The 26,524-nt window shown below is 38.9% G+C and overlaps 1 protein-coding gene across 1 annotated transcript in view; it reads left to right on the top strand.

Moving 5' to 3' along the window:
* The first annotated feature begins 10,997 nt into the window (after positions 1-10,997).
* KCNK10 (potassium two pore domain channel subfamily K member 10) overlaps positions 10,998-26,524 on the top strand; it is a 49,051-nt gene continuing 33,524 nt past the window's right edge. Inside the window, exon 1 of the mRNA XM_062494717.1 lies at positions 10,998-11,049. Coding sequence (XP_062350701.1) covers positions 10,998-11,049 — 52 coding nt within the window. The remainder of the gene's footprint in view (positions 11,050-26,524) is intronic.

Here is a 26,524-nt window from a genome sequence, read left to right as displayed (position 1 = left end):
AAGTTTACTCAAAAATTCAGTTCCATAGAGGAATACAAAACCTTTGCATTCATGATCAGTGTATACACAGTTAATGTTATGAATTAGTTTCAGGTGAAATTAGTCTCATGCTCTTCTGTTCATTTTTCAGAAGTTAGCATTTCCATTCCTTCCAGTTCATAATTTCCTTCATATAGTCTAGTAAGATCTGTGCTGGAAATTCGACCTGGTTGATATGAATTTTATTTTCTAAGACTTTCCATGCTCATTTAATATTCCTATGTCTGGTTCTTCCTGTGTCATCTGCTTTTCTTAATGACTGTTCTTCTTTCTCTTCCAAGGCATGCCTCTGCACTTGGTGCTGCTAATACCAATTGTTTTCTGATCTGTACCACACAAATTTGCAGTATTAGTAAATGCTCTTCAAAGTATAATATATATTGACAATACCTTTCAGTTTCTGTCATTCCCACATCCCATACATTTGCACAACTAGTTATTTTACAGAATGTACTATGATACTATCTAAAGTCTTCAGTATTGGTTTTCCAGGATCATCACTAATAACTTCAATCCTTGTAGTTTACCTATCAAGAAAACATGCTTTAGCTAAGTGCACCTAAAAACCCCTCAGTTTCAATTTGATTAATAAACCTACTGGGTTTTGTTGCATTTACTGGTTACTTCTGCAAGTCGTTTGCAAAGGGATTTAAGAGATAGCAATTTAAGACACAAGTTGCTTTACTGATTGAAGTTTAATGCAAGCTTTAAGTAGCCCTAGTTATTCTTGGTCTCAGTGACATTAGCAATTTTTGAAGTGGAATAAAATGTCTGAGAAGGAAGATAACATAAAGCAAAGCAATCATGATCAAAATAAAATGGAAGTGAATGCAAGGCTCATTGTAAGACATTGGAGCCTATAAAAATGTTTAATTTACAATTAAACTAAAATTAAAATAAAGCAAGAGTTTTCTTTTTGGGAAGGGGAGGGTGGTGGGCAGTAATGGTAGTTTTCATTTGAAGATTTCACTGGTCATTTTTGTTGAATTCCAGAAGATTTTGAGGAATACGTTACTGGTAACTAACTCATGTTTGCTGTGTTATGACTGCTGCAGTGTTACTGATTTGAAAACTCATTTGTCATATAATAAAATGTATAGCTATATTGGTTTACCGTTGTCAGTTCCCATGGCAGCCTCTCCAGTTCTAAAGATGGTATCAGCTGGCAGACTGTTATGTATCCAATGGTTGCAAGAGCTGGATTTCCTCCTACCTCTATGTGTTTGTTTTAATGACATCATCCCTAAAGCCAAAATGGAAATATTACTCATTTTGGAAACTTCACAACAAAGAGCTACAATCTTAGAGAATATTCATGCACAAAGTCCTAGTCCCTGTATCTCAAAATTTGTTGGCCTGTGTTCATTGCATAACCAAAGAAAAAACTCACTTGTTTGAATATCCTTCACCACTCAGTGAAGCAGAATGAGGTTCTATGTGCCATGAATAGGCTACAACTCTGAAGAAGAAAAGAAATATGTTTCAAAGACAAATACTAAATACTACCTCATTTGTTTTAGGGCTTGTCACAACTTAAGTGATTACTGCTTTCAGTGTTTCCAACAATTTCCTACAAGAAATGGGTAAACAATAGGTTCCCAGCATTTCTGTATTTTACCTTGAGTGAATGTCTTTACCCAATTATGAGAGAAGCAAAAGAATGAGAGAAGCAAAAGAAGCAGCTTTGACCACTGCTTCTCAAGAGAGTGGAATGAAGATCAAAAAGACAAAGAGCATTATGGGAGTGAGAAAAAGGATGTTGAAGCATGAAGTTAAATTGACAGGTATAAATTTCTGTTCTTACACAAAATGAAAAATTAAGGAGTCTTTGTGATTTTTTCTTTTTGACTGTTAAAAAAATTAAGAATGAGATATTTATTATAATTAAAAGAGGATGCTTTGCTGCCAGAAAGTGACATAAAATTGCCAGCATGTATATATAATATACAGGTTTGTGGTAGTTGAGGGAGAGGGTGGTTTTATGCAAAGATTAGCTATTGAATAAACTGCTGGAATAATAGGTATAATACTATCAAGCAAAATGATAATTACAGTTATGTGTATGTCTTGGTTCTTATATTATTTCTTTAACAACAGTGTTTTTAAGTATACCAATCTGGGTTCTTAGGTCATAAAATTAGCTTTTTTTTTTTTTTTCCCTGATTAAAAGGTTGGGCTTTGTAAAACCTCATTTTTATTTTTCACTGTATTGAGAATTTTCATGAAATTGCATGAGATGCTAAACCATTCCATATAGCAATTAAATAATCTGTAAATGGCTATTATAATATTTATTCTAAAGGGTTTTCATGATTCATTTTTTCTAGTGGACTGTTTGAGATACTGAGCTGGAAGATGCTAAAGAAAGTAACATTAGTTGCATTAAATGTCTCTTTGAAATATCATGTACAGGCACTAGCAATGGCAAATTATTGATCTATCCAGCAAGGACCTGTAGTAACCAACTTCCATGCCTCTTTATATATTTAGCAGCATCTACTGTTAGCTGAGTCCAATTTATGCAAACAGTTTTATAACCACCACTGCTCTGAGTTCCAACACAGCATTCAGAAAACTTGTGCTGTAAATGTACACCTGTGCCCTACTTCTGAACTTGCTGACAATGGGGTCCACCATTACAAGTTTGTGCAGATAGAGAAGTATGACAGTGACAGAACCTTCATTCCATCACCTTTCTTTACTCAAAATGCTGGCCAATAGAGTGCTGTGCTAAATTAATTCCTTCTTTAATTCCATTAGCATGGTTACAGTACTGATGCATTAGCTGATGTGTGCTTAAGAGGTCTGCAAGATATTTAGATGCCTACCTAACTGTCATTGACTCAGAGTTTCTTGCCTAAATACCTTTGGGAACTTGTGAAACAATTTCTTTAAGATAATGAAAAAAGAAGGAAAAACAAATTGAGTGCTTTATGACTGCTCATCAGAGCTGTATATGCCTTTTGTAATACAGGCAATTTCAATCTGATTGTTAAATAATGTAACTGGGATCTAGATATTGCCTACACCACATTATTTTATATAGTAAAAAGGCAGATTAGAATTACCAAGTAGGATCTTTGTAGACAATATGAAGATGTAAAAGCACATAGTGTTTTATATTGTTCCTTTTAAACAGGAGATCTCTAGGCTTTTCTATGCATTACATACAGAAGTAACTGCAGCTGGTTTAGATCTGTAGGGGTGCATTCCTGAATTAGTCCATAAGAAGTTTAAAGGAAGTGTTAATTCAAAATATAAATGTAAAAAGGAGGCTGCCTACAGATAACCTGCAAGTTTTAGCTTAGGAAAGCAATATAAATTACATTTTTCCATTCTTCAACATGAAGACATGTTATCTTCAAATATATATTATAGTTCTCAAATCACATAAACTCTTTTTTTTTTCCTTTATATTACCAGAATACAAATATACAGTGACATATTTCTTTTGATGGGTAGCTGAATTAAATGCATGTCACCTCTTGGTCTGTAGGCTGTAGCAGATCTGCTAACTGTGAGAAGTCACTGCCTATGGGTTGATTCACAGTGAGGTTCTCACTTTGCTGAGAATATGCCATGTGTGAATAACACTGCATTCTCTTGCCATGTTGCATCTAAACTGTTGTAATTCCACTACATCTTTTCTCACAAAATACTATGAAACAGTTAATGAAATGAAGAATGTTAGTTTTTTTCTGGAAGGTGACATTATGCATTAGGATGAATCTAATATTTTCCTTGCTCTCTTTTTGCCAAATCCACTAGATTCCCCTCATGGGTTTGAATTGGAGGTTTTTTGTTTGGTTGGTTGGTTTTGGGGTTTTTTTGTAACTCTAGATGAGTATGTATGCACAATTTGTGTAGAAACTCAATTTGGGATGCACCTATTGTTAGGCTACGCATCTTCAGAAATGCAGAAATAGGTTTTTCCTTGTGAGTATATTAAGACAGTCATGAGCTGTTTTCATGATTGTTATACTGCCTGACACACTGTTCCTACTATTAATATTGATGATTTCTAACTTACACTCAGAACACAGCCCTCACTCTTCCTACAACAGAATAATAATTTATCGATTTTATTTTGCTTGAAATATCATCCTGTTTCAAAGTAATTTTCCCCTGAGAGCTCCTGCACTGAAAGTGTGAATGGTGTACAGATAAAGGGATACAGGAAATTCCCAGTGTTAACCTTCCAAATAATAGCTAAACTAGTGATTGCAAAAGTTCTGCATCTGACAGAAAAAATGCATATCCTGGACTACAGGGTCGGGGAAAAACACGAGACAGTGCTGGGAGTGAAATGCAATGGAAAGCCTCATCTCATTCCTTATTCCACAGGTCCAATCTCAATTCCATTGCTTTCACATTTTGGGAACTACTTCTTACTACTTGAGCCATGTGAGAAATATGTTACTGAATTTAGAAAGTAGTAAAGCTCTTCTGAGTACTGTAAAAGTGAGGATGATTAATGCAAGAGTTGTAGTCAGCCCTTCAAATGCTCAGTATAGCTTTTTCTTCCCTTGCTGTTCAGAGTAGAAAAGAAATAGGCACAACTGAAAGCTATAGGACTGCTCACAGTGGTGAATGGTGTTTGTGCAGACTGTTCCTCCCTACTTTAACTGTTTGATAGCTGCACAATCAATCCCCACATTTAATAGGCTGCTGGTACAATATACTGCATTGCAAAACACTGACAGGAACAGCTGCTGTTAGTGGAATACTTGATTCTAAGAAATGTGGAAGTTTTCAGTCAAAATGGGTGGTAAGACAGTGCTTCTGAGACCAGCATTAATGTCTTCAGTGTGTATGGCCCCTGATCCCACCCCACTGGCGTTGGGACAGTGATGAGGCCGCTGTCATATCTGTGGGAGATAAGGTCAGTGTGCAGGATAAGCATTCTTCGATGTAGCTGCATTAGTTCTACTGGTCCTGCTGAGTAACAAGCAAATATGCAGGCTAGGCAGCAGCATATAAAATAATCTGAACTGTTGCCCAAGATCTCTGTGTCTTATAAATGAAAAGCTTTGTAGGTTTATTTCTTACATCTGGAGGCTTTAAACAAAGGAACATTAACGCAGCAAGCATATTCATAAAACTGTGGGGTCTTTGGCTTATTTTCCTTTCCTTTCTACTCAAGCAGTGCAGTTTTGCACCTTGCATGTGAAGGTGTGGTTTAATGTATTTCTTCCATTCATTTATCCCTTCCAGTCATTTATCCCTGAGTCTGTATACAAGCTAGGGAGTCTGTCCACTTATTTATCCTCACCCTTCTCACGTCAAAGCCATCTATTCTTCAGTCTTTCATTTGTATTTCAAGTGTTGGGGTTTTCTTTTTCCCTTCTGACCTCATCACTAACATGGTTGTCCATACTTCTGTCAGTATGTTCCTGATATTGATCGCCCTTCATCTGCTGCCTCTCATTTTGCCTTTCTGGATATTTTGCGCGCTACTCTTCCTCCGTGCCTGCTGCTGTGTTCTTTAACAAAGTGCAAGTGCCACTGCACGGGCACGGCATTGCCATGGCAGGCGGGGCTCTCACAAGGGCCATGGACGCTCATGCCCAGCGGGGCTCACCGCTCTGTTCCCCTCCCCAGCCCCGGGACCCACGGGCAGCGGTGGCAGAGGGTTTCCCTGTCCAGGGTCCTGAAAGCTGACCAGGCTGACTCCTGGCACCTGCCGCCGCCCCTACTTTCGTGGCTCTGCTACTGGTGTTAATAGCAAATAAACGGAGGCATCTTCGAAAGCTAACTCCCAAATTTCCTGTTTAATATGGAGGAAAGTTATCAAGTGGCTAAGATAGAGTTTAATGTGTCTATCAAGTAAGAAATTTTAGAAAATTGACATGGGGAAAGGGAATAGTACTGCTTAAAATGAACTTGGTGACTTGTTTTTATTAATCAGGCTTGCTATTTTTGTCAGATATTGGCCCTTGATCTTATGAGCATTCTTCAGGGATATAGTGGAAAAACTGAGAGGCAGATTGTAATTCTCTCATGAGTATGATGCAGGAGTAATTGAACTGAAGTCAAATTAAACTAATGTGAAACAGATGTCAGTGGGTTCAGACAGACTCAGTACTCTGCAGCCTTAGTTAATATTTTCTTACACGGAAAAAAAATCTACAGTATACTAATACACTCATAATGTGCATGTACTTTTTCAAATAGAACAGACAAGTGAGGGAACTACTACACTATACTCCCTGCTGGCCATGCAAAGGGACTGGTATAAAAGGTGTCTGAAAGCTGGAGTCTGGCTAATGAGGAATGAGTACCAGAAAAGAGCCAAGAATGGTGAAGATGATCACAAACTGTGAACAGGTACCCCCTGTCCTCTTCCGGCACTTAGATGATTGATGTGTTAGGATGTGAGAGGCAGCATCATAGTGTATTCTGTTTAGTGTCACTGGTCAAAGGAACTGCAGACAGGCTGTGGTACCATCACAGCATAGTTTATTGCTGATGTGTAATTGCCTCGGGCAGATTCACTGTTTTCACTGAAACCATTTCTGCCAGTCAGTAAATTTCCTGTTCTGCAGATTAATCCATGAAATAAGGAAAACATGGCACTGCATGCTGTAACTTAAAAAGTGATAAGAAACTCAGTGCAATAGAAGATAATAAAAATAACAGGTTGCCTTTCCTTACACAGTCCCCATTCTTAGTTAATTCTCTGATTCCTAATGACATTAAACCTTCTGAAAACTATTTTGAACAAGAAGTTTTCAGGTTATCTAAAGACAAGGCTTTAAATGCTCTCCTTGACAGAAAGCTTCCTAGACAACAAAGAAATTATAATAGGATTCTGCACTGGATCATGTCCAAATTAATACTACTGCAGAATGGGTCAATAGAATATAAAGAACAGGATGCAATTCACTTTAGTTGCTCTCTTGGTCTCAGTGTAAATAACAGCACTCCTGTGGCAATAAACTGAATCAAGAATAATATTCACAATTAGAAATACCAAATTTCAAACAACTACGTAGTTAATCATAAGCTGAATAGTTATATACAAAAAGTTAAGTGATAACGCTAAGACTGTCTAGACTTCCACCTAACCCTGTCTTATTTCTTCAGAGCATCTAAGAAAAGGAACATATAAGTTACAGATGATTTCTATCTGATCAAGGATCAAGTAGTTTGTCCATTCCTGCTCAATAGATTCAAGCTGGTATAAGAGGTATTTATTAATCTGTTTTTCTATGGCTTTCTTTGAATTACATCAAATTCACTTCTAAATCGTTCATGCCACATTACTAATGAATGGTAAAAGGGCACTTAGCATTTTATTCTTTTTTCAATGTGATGGCTTGTAATAGGAAGCCTTTGTTTTTCTATTGTGTTGTGACTGTCACAGGCCCTGTCCTGTAAGGCACTGATTCTCAACTAACTTCAGCTCTGAGGGACATTAAGTCTGAACAATAAATCCTGAATAAGATGTAAGAATTTAGGAAGACCAGTCAAATCCTGAAAATTCTTTTCCAGGTACTAAAATAGGTTTCTTTTTCTTGGTGATTCATTTAAATATTAAACATTACTGAATCCATTTATCTTACAAAAGTTGACAGAGTAGCAGCTTGAAACACTATAGCTTCAAGGCACCAGTTCTCCCTGTCATAAGAATATGACATCACTGAGGGGGTTAAAGGTCTTTTATTTGCATAAGATAATAGTTATGTTTCTATGCAGCAGCTGTGCTGTCAGTGAAAGATGCCAAATCTATCTCTGGAGTAACCCCATTGATTTTAAATGAGTTACTTTGGGAATAAATTGGCCCACTCAATAAAATTGCAGGTTTGAAGCATTGAAATAACTGAGCAAGTTTTCCATGATCATAACATGGTTAAAAAAAAAATCGCAAAACAATTACATGATGTCATGCATTTATGTACAGGATAGACCACAGCTGATTTGCCACAAGGTTTTTCAGTCATATGGCTAGAGCAAGTATGTAGAGCTTACATATTTTGGAATATGGGAAGATTGAGGGGATACAAGAAATATTAATATGGTATTGTGTCATTGTTATCGTTTTATTGTTACAATAAGTCAAACAAATATGAGATGTTTCTATGTCATTTTCATGACAATTCCTCTTCTTCAGACAGTAAGAATCAGGATGTGTTTCTGCTAATGAACCTGAAGAATTCACCCCCAGACTATAGACTTCTCGCATGTCTTAGCAGGAATTTAATGCTGTCAGCTTATCAATGGACTGTTTCTGTTTCATTATCTTAGCTGAATTCTCATTGGACAGGTGTCTGTGGCAGAATAGACATTTCCATCAGTTAACTGCTGATAGTTGTAGCAGAGGGACAGGGTAGTGCTTGTGTTAGGGTGACACAATTGAGTAATATTTGTTTATATGTTAGGTATTCCCTGGTAATGTACAAGGAAGATGCCAGTAAGCTGGAAACATTTGCATGCCAAGGAAAAGTTATTTACACACAGATATATATTATACATGTGGGTGTATAAATACATGAATTGTCCTTTATTGATACATATTTGATAACTGATCTTGTTGGGGTTTCAGAAAGCTTCTGAAGACTTTTAGGTTACTGTAACCATAACTCAAGTGAGTACACAGCACAGTTAGCAAAGCCCACCCTCACTTTTGTTCCCACTCAGTTCACAGAAGTAATGTCAACAGAAATCCCAAAGTGTGTTCAGAATGCATCATGATTTGCTTGCAAAGGAAATACCTTGTGCTCCTGATGTCATCATTGCAATCATCTCAAATTCAAGTCTGACTGAGCAGGCTCATTATCATTCTCACCATGTCCTCCCTTAGAGCAGCCTCTCCCTCCTCCCTCTGTACAGCACAAAAACAGAGCCACAGGGGTGCTCAGATTAGGGGAAGGAAAGACTCATAGCACCTCCCCTGACAAAACTTGCTGCATTAATTCCATCTAGTTTCTTCAAACTACATTTTGCTTTACAAGACCTTGCACACCACCACTGAAAGAAAGTGTGGATTCCCCAGTACTGATTTCCTCTTCCTGTTTAGGGTTGAACAAAGACTGGGAAAAAGCACGGATTTAGTTTCACAATGTGAATGTGAAAAGAGTGTGCCAACCTTCACAGTAAGAGTTTCCTGAGGAGAGTCACACATTTTGGACTGTTTTGGGTTTGGGTGTTGTTTTTTTTTTTCTTGACCAGGGTGAATTTCTCCTTTTTGGTCTTACAAGGCTACCTAACATTCGAGCAACAGATAGAAAAGAAAAACAGAAAAAGGGCAGTTGAGAAAAAAGTACAGGATACTAGTTGTCACAGGTAACAGGCTTAGATCCAAATCACATTTCCTGAAAATCCAGAAGGTTTGTGGACCTCTGTACTTATTCAGGTATGGGTCTCTGACCATGACATATGAAAATTTGTGGATGTCTCCACTAAACCATCCCCCGTGGATGGTCCCCTTCACACAAAGAGTTGATTTCCACTGTGGAAGAGAATAGTCAGGACAGGGTTAACCTCACACAGTTTTCTTTCAGGCCCCCAGAGGGGCTGGGGTTTTGTTTTCCTGGCTTAGGGAGGGGAGCTGGGGCATGTATTGTAACTGGAACTGGAGACCTCTCTGGTGTTACTAGCCTGTTTTGGGTTTGAGGGAAAGCCTGGAGAACGAGGAAGAGGAGGAAGAACGCAGATCTGGAAGGAAGCAAGTGCCTGGTAATTGCACGAGTGTCCTCCGTTTCCCCGAAGGCCCCTGAGAGCTTAGGGGGGCTTCGAGGGCCCTCCAGCCTCCTGCCCTCTCCCTGCAGCGTGGCCACATCTGACAGCCCCGCTGTGCCGGGCACTGCCTGGTCGCGAAGTGTCTGTCCCTGTCCACAGCGCGGATCGGGGACAGAAAGGGGAGCAGGGGTCCCCTGGCTTTCGGGTACCCCGTCCTGCTCCCCAGAGACTGCGGGGGCTCGGACCATCCCCTGCCCTTCCCCTCCCCCTGCGCTGCAGAGCCTGTGGATGTTGCCGTACTCCTGCCATGTGCTGCCGCGGCCGCCACTGCTGCTCGTAGCTTAGTCGAGCGTGTCTCCGGCTGCAAACTCCGCCGAACAAGCCTGCATTCCCCTTTCGGGAAGGATACCTCGTGAGTACCAGCCGGAGCCTGTCCCCTCCCTAGGCACCCCGCCACTGCCTCTTACAAAGGGACTCGCAGGCTCTCCCCACCCCTTTTTTATGCCAGTGCAGAGAGGGGCTCCGTGAATTCCCTCCAAAGCTGTAGGGTGGCTCCCTCCTCCTCCTCCTTTTCTTCCTGCTCCGGCTCTCCTGGGCGAGCCAGGCTGGTGCTGCATTGAGCCGGGGTGGTCCCCAGCCTCGCCCCAGCCATGCTGCTGCGGCTCACGCCCCGCGGCTGACTTTTGCTGCCCCTCCAGCGCCCGGGGCTGAGCTGAGGTGCGCTCATTTTTAGGGGATGGCTGAGGCTAGGGAGCTTGTGCACGTGTGGGAGGTGTCTCAGGGGGCGTGGGGGGCCGGACGAGACCCCGATCGTTGCAAGCCTGCGTTGTGTCGAGCCCGGGTCCCCCTCGGGTGGGAGCAGCAGAGGGGCCGCGCTGCAGCGGGGACCCCGCCACCCTGACATCTGCAGGTGGACGGGGCGAAACAGCTGCGGGAGCCTCCCCAGGAGCCGGCAGCACCCTGGACCCGCTGCCTGCCTCAGTCTGCTCCGTTCCTGTTCCTCCAGATTCTATCCGGTCCTCAGTCCATCCCTTGTGCCCCTCTCTGTGTTGGGGTGCCTGCAATCCCCTGCGCTCCTGCAAACTCCACTCCCCTGCCTGCCCCTCCCTACTTTTTCGATTTATTTGTGTATTTCTTTCCTTGGCAACCACCAGTTTCCCTCTGTCAAACAGCGCAGGCTCTCTATAATTTGAAATTAATTTGTTTGACTGCAGCATCGAGACAGGAAGGTTGGGAATTTATTCAATTCTTTTTACTCCCTTTGCAAAAAGGAAGCGATGAAATTTCCAATTGAGACTCCAAGAAAACAGGTGAACTGGGATCCTCAAGGTTGGTGATTCTCTATTACTATCATTACTACTGTAATAACAATTATTATTATTCCTTGTGTCTATTGACTCGTAGAAGACTATGTGACTCCAAATGGGAGGAGGCGTTGGATGTTTGTCTGCTTCACAGGAGTGCTGCTCAGTCTTTCTTGCTCAATCCTATAGCAGTGCATTAGAAAATGCTACTCAGTTATAGGGTTGGGTGGCTGCATGGCTAAAACCTCTTCTGGTGTAAGTTTTACAGTTTTATATTTGATATCTCTCTTGCCTCCTTGTCTCCTTTTTTCTTCAGTATTTTCAAGGCAAACTTGGCTGGCATGGCAGTGATCTCTGGCTCACAGCATTGTTTGTTTTATCTGTGGCTCCTTTGTTGTTTCTAGTGATCATTGTCTCTGCTAAATGGGTGGTACAGGAGTGGACACAGATGTGAGTGCCTGTTCAGGGCTCCTCGATGGCACATGTTGGCAGGAGCAGAATGCTGCAGCAATATAACCTTTAGTGTGGATAGACCTTTAGTCTGGATGGTATAAAATGACACATAAATAAGGGAGCCCAAAGGGACCTTTACATTCTTTACTGTGTCCTATTAACAACTGATCAGTCCAGGTAGATAGTTTGATTAGGTACTTTTGGACTCAGTCTTAGGGAATGTGTTTGTGTGATGGTGGAATGAGATTTATGCCAGTGCATTGGTTTTCAATAAAATGATCCAAGTAGTATTTAAAAATAAACCATAGTCACATACTCTCCTTGCCTGACATGGGGAGGAGGTTCATCTGCATCGTACAGAAGTGACTGAAAAAACGCTACTGGTAATTTGTACACTGGTGTGTCATATTTCTGTGCATTGGTACAGGAGCAGAACAACTTGAAGCCATTGCTCAGGTTTGCAGCAGAACTGCGGGCAGCCAGTTGCTGTACAGCAGTGCTTGCAGGAATTATGAAGTGGTAACATGGGCTTTGACTGTTCCTCTTTATTCCAGATGTTTGGTTTTAGTGGTCAATTTGCCTGTCATCCTCCATGCCCTCACATTTACAAAATAAAACATTAGAAACAGTTTCTCATGTCATAGAAGGAATACAGTAGAACAATCTGCTGTACATGCAATTCAGGTTTAGTTTAAGTCTTAGTACATCTTTAATTAGGTGAAGGCTGAAATCAACACATCAGCCTCCTCCGCCCTCATCTTCCTAATGAACACATGGATAATAGTGCTAACAGAGATTTGATTATTTAAATAACAGTATATTCCTTATCCTAGGGTCTAAATTCTTTGTGGTGAAAACTTGCACTACAAGGTGCTTTTCTAAATTTGTGTTTACTGCATCTCAATTTAAATCCATTTTATTAATTGCAAAATGTATTTTAATGCAGAAATCTCTTTCCTTCTTTTCTCTGACAAGGCACACAGGAGAATGTATAGATGACATTTTGTGTGCAGATGCTTTGCTTGGCAATCAGCTTTAAAGCATATGGATCCAACAGGTGGCTGGCCACAATTTACTGATGTGACAAAACCATAGAGTATTGTAGCAGTTAAAAGACCCCAAACCCAGCAGGTTTCCTCTCCACCAAGATGAATGCCTGCTAATAACTTCAGAATCCTACCAGTTATTTCCCCTCAGTGTATTTACTTTTTTAGGCAGACAGGAAGGAGGTTGATGTATTGCCAAGGAGGAAGAAAAAAAGTTATTTTCTGATTCTCCAAGAGACTCAGAAAATAGACAAAATTTGGTGGAATGGAAAAAAGGCAATTTGGCAAGGAAAAGCTGTCCAAGTCCCAATCCTTTAACCAACAGAGGAACAGTGCGTTGGCATTGTATTTACATAGTCCCACTGAAGAATTATATGTGTGGAAGACAAGGTAGATCAGAGTTCTATTATTTATGAAACAAAAATATATTTATGTAGATATAAATGTTAGCCATGATATAACTAAAAGCTCTAAAATTAATTTGGTTTACAATCACATATGTAGTCTGTTCTCTGCATGTACAAGAATGATGTATTTTGCATTCTACGTGGTATCTCTGGAGTTAAGAGCTGAAGTAGCTTTTCTCAGATACAAAGATCAGCATATAGAATGTTGGTGGTGAGGGGATGCAAAGTCTCCTAAGTATTAGAGCACAGCTCATGACCAGTTAGTATTTACACTCTAATACCAGGCCCATTTCAGAGTGTATTTTATGATTGTGCACTGTTCTGGTTGTCAGCCAGAGAACATGCAGTTTCCATAGTTTTGTCTAGTAGGAATTGTGATAACTTGTGCTAACAGTACTTTGAATAGATCTGCTGATGCTCCTGGCAAGCAAGCTAGCAGCCCATGGACATAAGTGAGAGCTATGGCATCTCAAAGACTGTTTAGAAATTATTATTTCAGGCAATATTTTCTAGGAACAATACAGATTTCTAAAGGCTGGGACCCATTTTGTGGAGACATGGCTGGCTTGGAATTGATGATATTGCTGGTTTGAACCCAGGTCAGAGTGATAGTCATTGAAATGAATTACTGCTACTCCATAATGCTGACTAAACTATAAATATTTACATAGATAAATAGATTAAGGGCTGCTGGTAACTTTCATCTGGCATAGAACTGGTATTCTCAGTTTGCATCAGCGAAGATCAATGTACCATAGAAAGACTTTGTGCAGAGAAGATTTTTTAAAAGAATAGAATTGACGTGAAGAATGGTCTGACAGACAGGTAATGGGAGACTGAATTCTTAGCCATTAAACTGGTACAAGCAGGGCTTGAAGATGAAACTGTGATTTTATCACATTGTGTATTATCTTCACGGGTCTTGGGCATAAAGTATATCTCTGTGTTACATGTAAATGCTGAGTGTGTTTTCTGTATAAACCAAATATTTCATAAAGTGAAAATGGATATGGTCCAGATTCCTATGGTGAAGTCCCCATAGTACATCAGCCAATCCAACTATATGAACCTCTTAACAAACAAATCAGACTAAATCACAAAAGTCATTGGGACTTGGTCTTAACAATCCAATGTGAAATATGCCATAGAATTTCATACATATTGTTTATAACCCATGCAATTTATATTCAGTGAATGAATAGGGTAAAAAATGACTAACAAAAAAACCAAAGCAGGTGCTTCAAGAATGTTTTAGGGAGCACTAGACATGTTGAGCAGGAGTAAAGTATATCACAATACCTGGCCTTACATTTATAAAAAACAAGCTTGCTATTTTGTGTTACTGGTGGGATCAGTATGTATGTACTCAATCAGAAAACATTTGATCTGCCAATCTCTTATTGTTGCTTCTCACATTTGGTGCAATTCAGGTAAAGTAGTAATAACTGAAATTAGTGAAAGACCAGATTTTCAGATTCATACTTAATGCAACCTCTCATCTATATCTTCCAGAATATGAGATTTGCTTTTTAGCAGCATATGAAGATTTTAATTCTCATAATTGTTGTTCATATATCTCCTTTCTTGCAGTCCTCCTGCTGCTTGTTACACCCACCCGTTTTCTGTGCTTGAATTAGCTCATAATGTCTTTGCACATATATTTTTATACAGTACCTAAAATGGAGTGTGTCCCTCTTCCTGTCTGGGACATCTGGATGTTACGAAAATATAAACTTTTTTCCTAAAAATTATCTACTTAAAATTGATGTTCCTTTGTGGAAAAAAAAATAAATGAAATAGTTTCAAATATGCTTGGAAATTATCTCCAAGTGTGACTGTCTTTTAGGGTGAGGGTGAGATTTTTTCATTTTTCCCCTTCTTTTTCAAGGGAAGCATATCTTGTGATGCTCTTAGCAGGGAGCAAATGGAATTCAGTCTTGTTTGTTCCTTTGTGCCTGCAGTTTCAGTTCCGTTGCAGTGATATGGATTGTCAGAGCTTTTTTGATATCCAGCTCAATTTTTACCTCAACACTAAAGTTTTGTAGCTCAGAAGTCTTAATTCAAGTTCCTGCATCGTTTTGCAAATGCGCTGTTTTCAGTTTGAAACTCTAAAATCACGTATTTATTACCATCTTTACATTTGCATGAGAGAGTTAATGGTCTGTGGGAAACTCAAACTGTGGTTGAGAGTCTGCAGTTCCTCTTCAAATTTTGCTACTGACTTACTGTTTAACCTTCAGGAAGCCACTTACCCTTCTTGTCTTCCCTTTTTCTTAGACTGGAAAACAGGAATATTAATACTTCCCTAATGCACAAGGGTGTTGTGAAATATAATTATCTTGTTTAGAGCAATCGAAAATCTGCTATTGAAAGAAGAGCTTATGCATTGCAATTAAATGCTAAAACAATTAGGAGGGAGCAAAACAGCCTGTCATCATACACAGATCACATCAATTAAGAAATAAGGTTGTCTCTGCACTTTACAACTAGAGGAAACTCGTATCACTTATGCTTCTTTACAGACACTGAACAGTCAATTGACTTTCTCATTAGAAGTATTGAAACACCTTTGATATTTCCCAGCTTCTTCTTCAGAGAGGCTCAAATTTTCCATAGGTCCTTTGTCACCAGCCTTGGGATTGCTCACTTCACTCGAGACACCTCAAGCAGCAGTGGACACCTATGTGTGGGACAATGAGCTGAGTTTCAAATGCTTTTGTGCAGGTATCAGGATTGGACCATCCCTTGATGACTGAAAAATCTTCAAAGTTATTACTCAGTACAAGTTAAATTGACTGCTTGTGAAGTGTTACAAATTGCTGCAGTACCTCCTTTTTCTCTTCTTTTGTTTGAAGAGACCAATGCAGAAGGTAAACTTGATTAGAAATCCATAGAGGAGCAGAATAAAGCTGTTCGTTTCTGTCCTTTATTTTCGAGAAGATATGTAAAAAGGAGTAGAATGCAACTGTGAGTTAGACAATATCTTTCTGCACTGGCAAGTTGGCTCAGTAGATGAAGACTTTTCTGGGAAGCTGTAATGGGTGAAAAAGTAGATCTGATACCTGCCAATGACCTATGGTCAGAGGCTACTGACCCTGTGCTAGTTGTGTCACAAAGTCATATGGGCTACTTACCCACCCATCTGATAGACTGGGACTCTGCTGTGCCTAGTAAATACGGATTGTAAAACACTGAGGGGAGTTTATTTAAATGAGATGTCCAAAGGAGGATATAAATTGGACAAATGGGAGGACACTCCTGGAAGTGCATGGTGTAGGCACAATAGTGCCAAATACAGTATGGTGGAAAATTTGAAGAGTTTGGAAAAACAAATACAAGAGATTGAAAAAATCAGAACTTTACTAAATGCCATGTGGAGCCTGCAGAGAAGACAGGTGAGTACTGTGGATGCCAGTGTGGTAAGAGATAGAAAGATACAATTGAATTAGGAGGAGAGAAAGAAAGACAGCAGAGAACTGTTAGTTTTGTCATTGTTGTCTTTAGGATGCCCTGGTAATGGTAAAACAAAGAATTCAGAAAAGTAAAATTAATGGTAAGAAAATGACAGAGCAAAAGACTTGGCAGCAGCTTTCTTAGAGTAGTGAAGGAAGACTGAACTCTAGTCAAGGTAAGAAAGAGGGAGGTTAGGGTGTCATTAAGATGTCATCTGTAGTGTGAGGAAAAAGGAATGAAAAAATCAAAGGCAATAGGAAGCTGTAAGTCTAAGATAGGAAGAGCAATAGGATTGCCATCAGTGGACAGGACTATGATTTCAGTGAAGAAAACCAGTGCTCTTTTTTACCGTGTGTGTACAAGAGTAATTTGTTAATGGCTTTTGGACAGAAAAGTCCCTTGGGCAACTCTTGAAAAAACGGATGCTACCTGAAGTGATGGAGTTTGCTCTTGGGATGAAGATATATGATACCAGTTGTAATTGGGCAGGTTTTGGTTCAGCTTTTGGCATTTATGTGGATTTATGTAGCTAGTGTGTGGATTATATTAGCTTCAGACAGAAGAGTGCATACAGATGGTGATATAGTTTAATTCTTACCCTCTTTTAATCAAGAGCTAGGACTTTTCCCACTCATTTCAGTGTGAACAAAATGCAATTCTTCATTTAAAAATAACTGTGTTGTTGCCGCAGGCTTTACTGAGTTAAGAGTAAGGAAGTGCCTGGAATTACCGGGAAAACAGAGGCCCTAGATTTTGTGCTCTAATAGGGTAAGCACCTGGAGTGAAATGGCAAAGGAAGAATGAGGAGGTTGATATAAGAGAGGGATAAGCAATACACTAGTATTGAAGGTAGAGTATTAAAGAGCTCAGTGTAATGCAAGTGCCTAACTTTTATTTTGTAAAAATCTCAGTGTAATAGAAAAGTCCAAAGCAGAGAATATGAATGCTAAACAGTTGTCTGTTTTTTATATAGAAGTTTTATGTAAAAGAAATGACATTTAGAAAAAGGCTAAGTAATGTTTTTAAGATATCCTTTTCATAGGAATTTCTCTGGTCTTTGTTTTCTGTAGGAGTTAAAAGCATCCTGGGACCTGGCCTCTGTCAAACAGAGGCTGTTTATATATAACCTTATATATAAAGTTGTTTGTCTATAATGTAATAAGAAACATGCTGTTAGATGAACCAGCTGACTTTCATAAATGATGTGCAGTTCTCACTGCTTACCCCATTGAGATAAAACAACAGGTGAAAACAGCATGTATCCTACACCCTTTTACTTCACAGTGGTAGTACCAATCCTTTTTAGTCAATGGACCACTATTATTCTCCAAACATACTTTCTGGAATGCTTTTCCAATCAAATATCAACTCACAGTATTTAAACAAAAATTTACTTCAAAACTGAACTATGAATCCCTTACCGCATTGATGAGTCACATAATTTAGGGACTGTTTCCTTGGTTTGGGAATGCTGAAACCAAGAATTCAGATTCATATTTTCTTTAATTGCTAATACAATGTTTATGCTATTGCAAATCATCCTGTTGGCAAAGTATCTCATGCACATATGTTATTATGTGTTATCCAGTTGTCCTAAAATACGAGCATATGAGAACATTGGTGCAATTTTGAGGTTAGGGTAGAAATTTCAATGTGGGTATATCATGGTGCTGGAAGTTGAAATGAAAGCTAGTAGGGTGATTTGTTATCAAAACCTGTATGAGGGTAAGAAAAGGTGGAAAGAATGCACAAACCCGGCTTAATTCTATTTTTCTGCTTTTAAAATGGAAAGGGAACATTCTGCTGGAAGCTGGAGTTTGGGACAAGAAGTGTGAGATGTAGCATATATGAAAGGACTTGAAACATGTTGCACTTAGGATCTGGAGTCCTGAATAAGAGTAGTAATCAGGTGCAAAATCTGGGTGTAGTTTGATTTCTTTTTTGAAATCCAGACATGCGTAGGTCTAGCATTTTGTTGGAGTTTGCTGTTTGAAATTTTAGAAATAATTTGAAAATAAATAAAGACCTAACAAAGAGAGGCAAAATAAATTGCTCCAGGAATATGGATTACAACAGTGTGGGTTCAAAGTGTAACAAGGTCAGATGTGCTGACCGAAGTATAGAAAATGCAGAATGAATAGAGTGTACCTGTGGTAAGGCTGAAAATGCTGTGAAAATAAAATAAATATGTGGACATAAAGATGAGTTTGGCTACCTTCAACTAGAATTCATTGTTCTCAAGCACACAATGTTATTTCTGACTTTTAGAAATAAGCATATATCATAGTTAATATTTTAAAAATCCCTGAAATATTTTTGTGTTCTCTAATGGTACCTCAGGCATGTACCAAGGTCTTCTTCTGTGAGTAAAACTAAATCACATTATAAATAATCTTATGGACATATTACAAAATATCTTTATCTCATGAATTATCTGTCATAGATGATGATTCTGTTTATTTGACTAGTCTTTCATTGGAGAAACATGCTTAATATTTCTTCAATTTTTTCCTCTATTTTGTACCCAAATGGATGCGTTTAATAGATCATTAAATTACTTCAGTTCTTTTTCTGGTAATCTGTGTTTAATGCATGACTCTGTGATACTTTTTTTGCTGAAGACAGTAGACTGTTTTGCTAGAAGGTGATGATAAAAACAACACCCTAAAAAGTCTTCTTAGAAAGCAATACAAGTTATTATGGTATCACAGGTCCTACAGGATCATTGCAGTGCTTTAAGTGCCAGTGCTTTGAGTACCTAGGTTTTTTACAGCCATATGTTCATATCTCAGCAGGACTGAGTCATCTTTTCTTCCCTAGGATGAAAAAACAACATGCAACTGGCTTAACTGGATGAGGATTTTGGATTTTGTCACCTTAAACTTGTGCCAATGAGTTTTTGAAGATTATGTTGTTGAAGGGTGTTTGGATTATTTGTCATTTGATACTGTAATATAATAATATTAGCATAATTTGAAAATAGAAAATACATACTGACAGCTTGTCCAGGGCTCTTAACCTCCCAGATTTCAGCTTTTCATCTTAGAGAAACAAAAGACAGTCACTAGCTACTGTGTGTGAAAAACCTCATTGATGAAAGAATTATGAAAGAAATAGTACTGCAGAAGCTCCCAGCTGAAATGCAGGAAGCAGCAGGAACATCTCAAAGATGTTATTCTAGGCTAACCCAGATCTATCACTGATTACTTAAATGTTAACATTGCTAAGTTTGGATTGCACAAGAAAGCACTGGGCAGAGAGGCCTTGGGTAGCAGCAATCATAACAACTGCAGAAACAATCCCAGAGTCACCTCTTTATGATCCTACAGACTAATTTGTCTTCATAGGAAATAGAATCTGTTTATTGGGTTACAATGACATATAACTTTGTAACCTGAATTTCTCATTGCTACCAGACTTTTTTGTTGATTCAGTTTTCTAAAGATAGGCATCTGCTGATATTTAAGGTGCTTTAAGGTGGCTGAGATATTTGCATAGACCTGGTACATGTGCTAATAAACCTAAGGGAGATTTCTGCCCTTCTGGAGCACAGCTTAAGGCCAGTTAAGTTATCCCATAGCCTTTCACTTGGTAGTGGGATGGGAAACTGAATTACACCATTTGAGTGTGACTCAGCTGGAGTATAAAACAGCTATAAGTAATATAATAATATAATAATTAATCTAAAATAACATAATATAAGTAGGTATCTGAAATTCTAGGGTATTCTAAGTTTCTAAGGACCTGCCTTGCTTAAGGGGGCTATAGTCAAATATGGTTATTAGAGCCAGGAGAATTTTCAGTAAAGGTCTGGTTTAGGGTCAGCAGAATCTCTCTAGGCTGCACTGATTGATTTGACCACATCTATTATGGCAGATTAGTGGGATGTATTCCAAGTTACAGCCAAGCAAAGAAATGAGACAAGGGTTGTTACTGCTGGCTTACACACTGAAAGTGTAAAAGAATGATGTGTATATTACAAAGAATTTAGAATAAGAGAATATCAAAATGCCTATGCTGAATAAATGAGTTTTAAACAGCAACTTTCTCTTCCTTGTGAAGAATCTTTTCTGCACAGATTAATTTTGTCCTACCTGTCTTATATGTATTCTTTATCCTGTTCTAGAATAGGTTTTTAAAGTATTGGAAAGTTTTTATTCACTTTAACTAAGAGTATTAATGTGTATGAGAACTTAAGACAACAAAATAGATTGGATCTTCTGGTTATGCAAATACGATAGCTTCAGTGAACTAAAAAACAGCCCAAGCAATGTGCTTCTTACAAGGTTTCTGGCCATTGGCACAAGGAAAGATCCACTTTTATTGCTGTTGCACAGAAAATTTGAGAAATTATCACTAATTGAAATGGTAAGTGACTAATGAGATTTGCTTGAATTCAAAGTATTTTTCTATAGATCCTAATTAATAGTCAGACTGGGGGAGACATGCCTAGTCTGATGTCCAGTCAGTGGTGCTGCTGAAGTCCCTTCTCATGACTGAGATGCTCAAGAAATTTCTTCACTCCACTGTAAGGCTGTACCTCTGGCAGACAGCCAGCATCAATCTTATTTCAAATGTAGATTCAATAGCTTCCTTCTATGAAGCCCAGCATGAATCTTTGTTTTGTTGTCTCTTCCACTTGATTGTTTTATCACTAGGTTTCTTTCAATAAGCATGTCTTTCCCTTTGTACATAGGCCTTCTTATGCTAAATTCCAAGACTTAGGTTTCCTTGATTATTTGGTCTGGCCATGAGACCATTGGCTGAATTTTTTTTCTGAATCTGTGAGATAGGCTATTTGGAAGATCCCAGCAAAAACCCTGACCCTACATCATCCTGTGAGTACTTTGAAGGGGAACACACTGAAAACCAGTGGTGAGAGATTAAGACTCTTCCTAAATGTTGCTGGAATCTTGGGATACTTCCTATTGAGGAAAACTAAGCAACTTTCATGCAAAGCACATAATGATGTAATAAAAATAAAATGGTTTAGTCTGTAATAAGAAGATTATGGATAAATAGCAGCATCACTGTTCTGCCTGTCTGTTGTTCATTGAAGGGTGAAATCTGCAGGAAACCCAAGAGCAGCTGTTTATTCCTTGGTGATTGTACCATACTGACAAAAATGGAGTTTTTGTATATGTTGCCTTATGAGGAAAAACAATGGTATGGTCATTTCTTCTGACAGGAACTCTTTTTCACAAAGTCATCTCTACACCTCAAGATCTTGAGCCAAAAGAGCTTGATTCCTATTTGGCAGAGCAGAGACCTGCATGAAGTAGAACTCTCAATTTTAGCAGGAGCAAGAATTCCCAAACTATTGCTAGGGAAAGAGGTTTTGGCATGAACTATTGGTTTCAGTCTTATTTAAGAAAGAGAAAGGTGAGAATTTTTCATGGGTTTCTCAGTATTCAGTTTCTCTATAAATAGCCTCATAAAGCTGATGATAGCTCTGCTGCCAATGAGTGTGTTGGAACAAACACAGTCACCAATCTTGAAACAGGAGGGTTCCATATTTGGGACTTTCCCCTGTCAATCACTTCTAATCTCCCCTCAGTACTTCATGCTCCTCACTTAATGCTCTTCTGCTCAAGTTTTCATTCTCCTGAAGTTCATTGATGAGCCTTGTCACACATGAACATGGGCTCAGGTATCGGGGGCTATGGGAAGGGTAGTGCCGAGAAGAGGAACTGAACAGGGAGTTAGGGGAGTGCTACCTCCCACACTGCCAGTATGGTTGGAGGGAAGTGAGGGACAAGAGCAGATGGGTGGATTTGGAGGAGGGCAGGGTGGAAGAGAGGTCAGAAGAGAGAGAAGGCAAAAGCAAAGGAAACAAAATCCAAACTGCCCTCCAGCAGTGAGTGTACAATCTCACTCCAGCACAAGACCAACCTCTATCAAGTATTCCTCTGGACTTGGCAGCTCTGTAAGTAGTGCTACAAATGGTGTCAGCAGCAGTGCATCTTCATGCGAATGCCAGTGTCAGCTAGAAACCCCCCTGAGGACTGCTGTCCTGAAGCCAAACTAGAAAAAAACCCTGATGCTTTCAGCTATTCCTGGAGTTCATGTCCTGCCTTAGCACATCCATTCTTTTGACCAGTGAACTGTCACGTATGCATTAGAATAGTGCAGTGCCTGGGAGAGGGAGGAGGGAGGGCAAAGTATCCCAGCATCCTATGACTTTTGGAGAGATTTTGTTTAATGTCAGTGAGTAAGTCCTGGCAGATACCTGCTCAAGCCAGCCTTGGGCTTCCTGTTGTTTCCCTGACATTTGCATAGCCTCAGTAGCAGGAGCTCTAAGGCTGTGTTTGCAAGAGAGTAACTCTTGGGCAGTCCATTTTAAGTTCACGAGCACATTCAGGCTGCAGTTCCGATGGAGGAGAGGCTGGGTCAGAACCTGGAAATTCTTGTAAACAATTGTCTAGAGCAGATTACACGTGGTTATCATATTTTTCTATTATAACCAACAAAAGAAAGGAATCTGATTTATGGCTATCTGTTAATTTGGTAACAGATAGAACAGCATTCTGTAATGTAAAGTGGAAAAGAGCATGTCCCCTAAAAGAACTTGAAAATTTGCTAATACATTGATGAAAAATCATTGTACCTTCTTGATGCTCATATGACAAAGAGCTTGTTTAATCAGCTTTTGAAATTACTCTTGAATTTAATTAATTTGCTAAGTTCTCTATGGCAGTGTTTACATGAGCCAAACTGTGAACACATACAGTGTTGTTTCTTCTCAGTGTCACTGGGTTTTATCTATTATTTGTGAAATGCTATGAGATTTGGCACAACTGATGCAAAAAGGAATGTTGAGGTGTGATTGACTATCTTACAATACAGAGGAAGAAAAGGATTTCAAGAGTGTTTTCCTGCTAGGAGTTGAGACTAGATTGTCAAGATGAATTATTTTTTTTAATATACATTTAACATTTCATTAGTTTCTATTTTTACAGATTCTGGATGTTGAATACAACAGCATTATGCTGTTTTTCTCTGTTACCCTTCACTGGTAGCTTTTCTTCTTGGATTCACAGGGATATGCAGGACATGAATAACCTTGACAACTTCTGGCAGGTGATTTTATGCCCTGTTCTTAGATACCTCCAATAAAGGACATTTCAATATAATTGATGGTTATTCCCATGCTTAGCTCTCCTTGTGGCTAGACTTTTTCCTAATATATATTCCCCTACTTCCTTGGTACAGATTAATCAGTTAATTCCTGCACAGTCCTTAAGAGATCTAGGAAAGAATTCATCACTCTCTTTAGTTACTCGGTGTCTTGCTTTCATTTGTGAGATTACACTTCACCTTTTTATATATAATCTAAACAGCATTTTCATTTATATAAAGCAAATACTTTGGAAGCTGGAAAAGAAATTGATGTGGGATGTTGAAAACACAACTGTGTTGACTATTAATAAGGACATATACAAAAACTAATTTAGGAACAAACTTATTGGCATAGTGAGATTTTTTTGGGGGGGTTATATGGTTAAGGGCACTTAGATTTTAGCCCTTCAGGCTTCTTATTTTCCTAGGCCACCATTGTGAGTTTTCCCTTTCCCTACTTTGAAATCTCCTGTGAGATGCTTGAACTGCCATTCTTCTGTGATTTAAAACATTCAAAATTAGAAATAGCACTGTGTTTCAGAAATAGAATAAGCATGAAAATGGTATTTAGACCCTCCTCTCTAACTACACTTCCATGACCAAAGTCAGATTTGCTGATACATACATTTTTCTATCTCTTTAGGGACAGTAGGTTCAGAATTGCTAAATTATAGAATAGCAGAGAGTTTTACACCAGCCTCACAAAGCAGAGGGACATTGCATAGCTCAGGGGAATGATAATTGCATAGACTTTTTAATTGTTTTCATACTTGTTAAACTGATTACAAGTAGATTAATGAGTAATCCAACTTGTCAGGTTTACCCAGCACCCAATTTCAAGCCATTTAGCATCTACAAGAATATTGAGGTTTTCTTATACATTTTTAGAATTTTCAGAGACATCATGTTATATTGCTACTTCACTGGTTATGTATGCATGCACTTCCTGCCATCATGAAATATTTAATCAAATTGACATTTCACTTTATGTAAAAAATGTATACTGCTGGCATCCATTTTTCTTAAATGTGTGTAGAAAGTGAGTGAAATAAAATGCTTATGTTTGAGAAGGGAAAATTAGAATGACAGGTGATAAAAAGAGAAAAAAATCAAATCTTCTCAACAATGGAATGTTTTTGTTCCAAATTGACCCAGCTCCAGTAGAGAGTGACAAAAATGCATTATTGTTGGAAGGATGTTTGCTGCTTTTTTAGCTAACTCCATTTCATCACTGTGGTTTAGATCCTAATCTATACATTGGTATTCTTAGAGCTTGGACTGATGACTTCTTCACTAAATCCATATGCAAATAACTCAAACTTAGAGGAAAAGTGTTGCTGAACAATACAGGCTGAGTTGTGTCCTCATCTTTATTACACCTGTGCAAACTCTCTCTGGTGGGTTGACCTTGCCTGGCTACCAGATGCCCACCCAGCCAGTCTCACTCCTTCTCCTCAAAGGAGAGGGGGAGAAAATAAGACTGAAAAAGTTTGTGGGTTGAGATAAAGCCAGGGAGACCAGTTAGAAATTGGCATCACAGACAAATGAGACTTGACTTGGAGAAAATTTATTTTATTTGTAGCTAATTAAAATAGATTTGGGTGATAAGAAATAAAGGTGAAGGTTAAAATACCTCTCCACGCTTTACTTTTTCTAGAAACTTTATTGCTTCATTCCTGAATCTTCTTCTTCCTCCCCACCTCACATGGTTCAGGGGTAATAGGAAGTATGGGATTTTGGAGGGTCTAGCTCCTGTAGACTGCACCTTTCTTATTATACTTTTCCTTTGCTCCTGCATGAGTCCATCCCATGGTCTGCTGTCCTTTAGGATAAACCTCCTCCAGCATGGTCTCTCCACAGGTAACAGCACTTCAGGAAATATCCTGGACTGGATTCCTCTGCGTGCTGCAGTGTGAATATCTGCTCTGGTGTGATTCTCTCTGAGCTCCAGGGAAATACCAAGTCCATCATGATCTCTTCCAAAACTCATAGGCTGCAGATAGGATTGATACTGTCCTTCAGTGGAGGGTAAAATTCATTCTAATAACTTACTGCATAACTAAGTTCTTGTGTGACACTAAAGAAGCTCTTTGGGAAGAGACAAGAGGCTTAGCTTCTCCCTAGCTGTGATCATGTACAGTGCCACCAGCATCACCTCTATGCAGAGACTCTCATCATTGGAAAGCTCTTTCTAAACAGACACCTTAACTCAGACCATATTGTTTTCTTAATTTCTACGATGTTCCAGTTTAGGCTGCTATTTTTTTTTTTTGGCCTAAACTATAGTTTTCTAATGAAAAATAATGAAAAAAATTATAAAACAATGCCTTTTTGTTTTCTCATAACAACTGTGTTCCAGATAAATTAAGTGGCCGGGGTACTCCAAGAGCTATTAATTAGTATGTTTTAATTATAACTGATGCAGCAGAATAATTTTTTTGGAAGCTTACTGAGAATCATCATTTTGAGCACTAGATGAGAATATATGACATATGGTACAGAAATTGCAGAACCCTTTTGGTATGACATACTCCCCAAAGCTGCTACCAGGGATGGCAAAACAATGGTCAGATACAATTCCATCTGATACATATTGCTGACATTTCTCTCCCCACCAACAGAGACAACTCAGTATTATGAACTTTTACTCTATTTCACTAACATTACCCTATAATAGGAAGCAAACAGTGCCTTTATTCCTTTTGCAGATTTGTAACCTAACAGACTCTTTCCCTTCTCACCCCACTCAGGGAAAGGAGCAACTGGGAGGCATCAATGATATTTTTCTTCTACCAGCATCCAATCTATTTTGTTTAATGTGTATTGCCCTTTCTGCCTTTACCTGTCTCTCATACAACATGGACTGCCTTGTTGCTGAAGTCTGCATTTGCAGCAGACAGCTGAGATTTTGCTGAAGTCAGCAGCACTAGTGCTGCATTAGAGAATCCTCTTCAGGGAAAACAGTGTTAGATTTAACCCAAGGGCTGCTGCTGCAGTGAAAAGTTCTATGCTCAGAGGCACT

Source organism: Cinclus cinclus, chromosome 6 (assembly GCF_963662255.1).
Source record: "Cinclus cinclus chromosome 6, bCinCin1.1, whole genome shotgun sequence".
Classification (NCBI taxonomy): Eukaryota; Metazoa; Chordata; class Aves; order Passeriformes; family Cinclidae; genus Cinclus; species Cinclus cinclus.
This window is presented reverse-complemented; position numbering and strand designations above follow the sequence as displayed.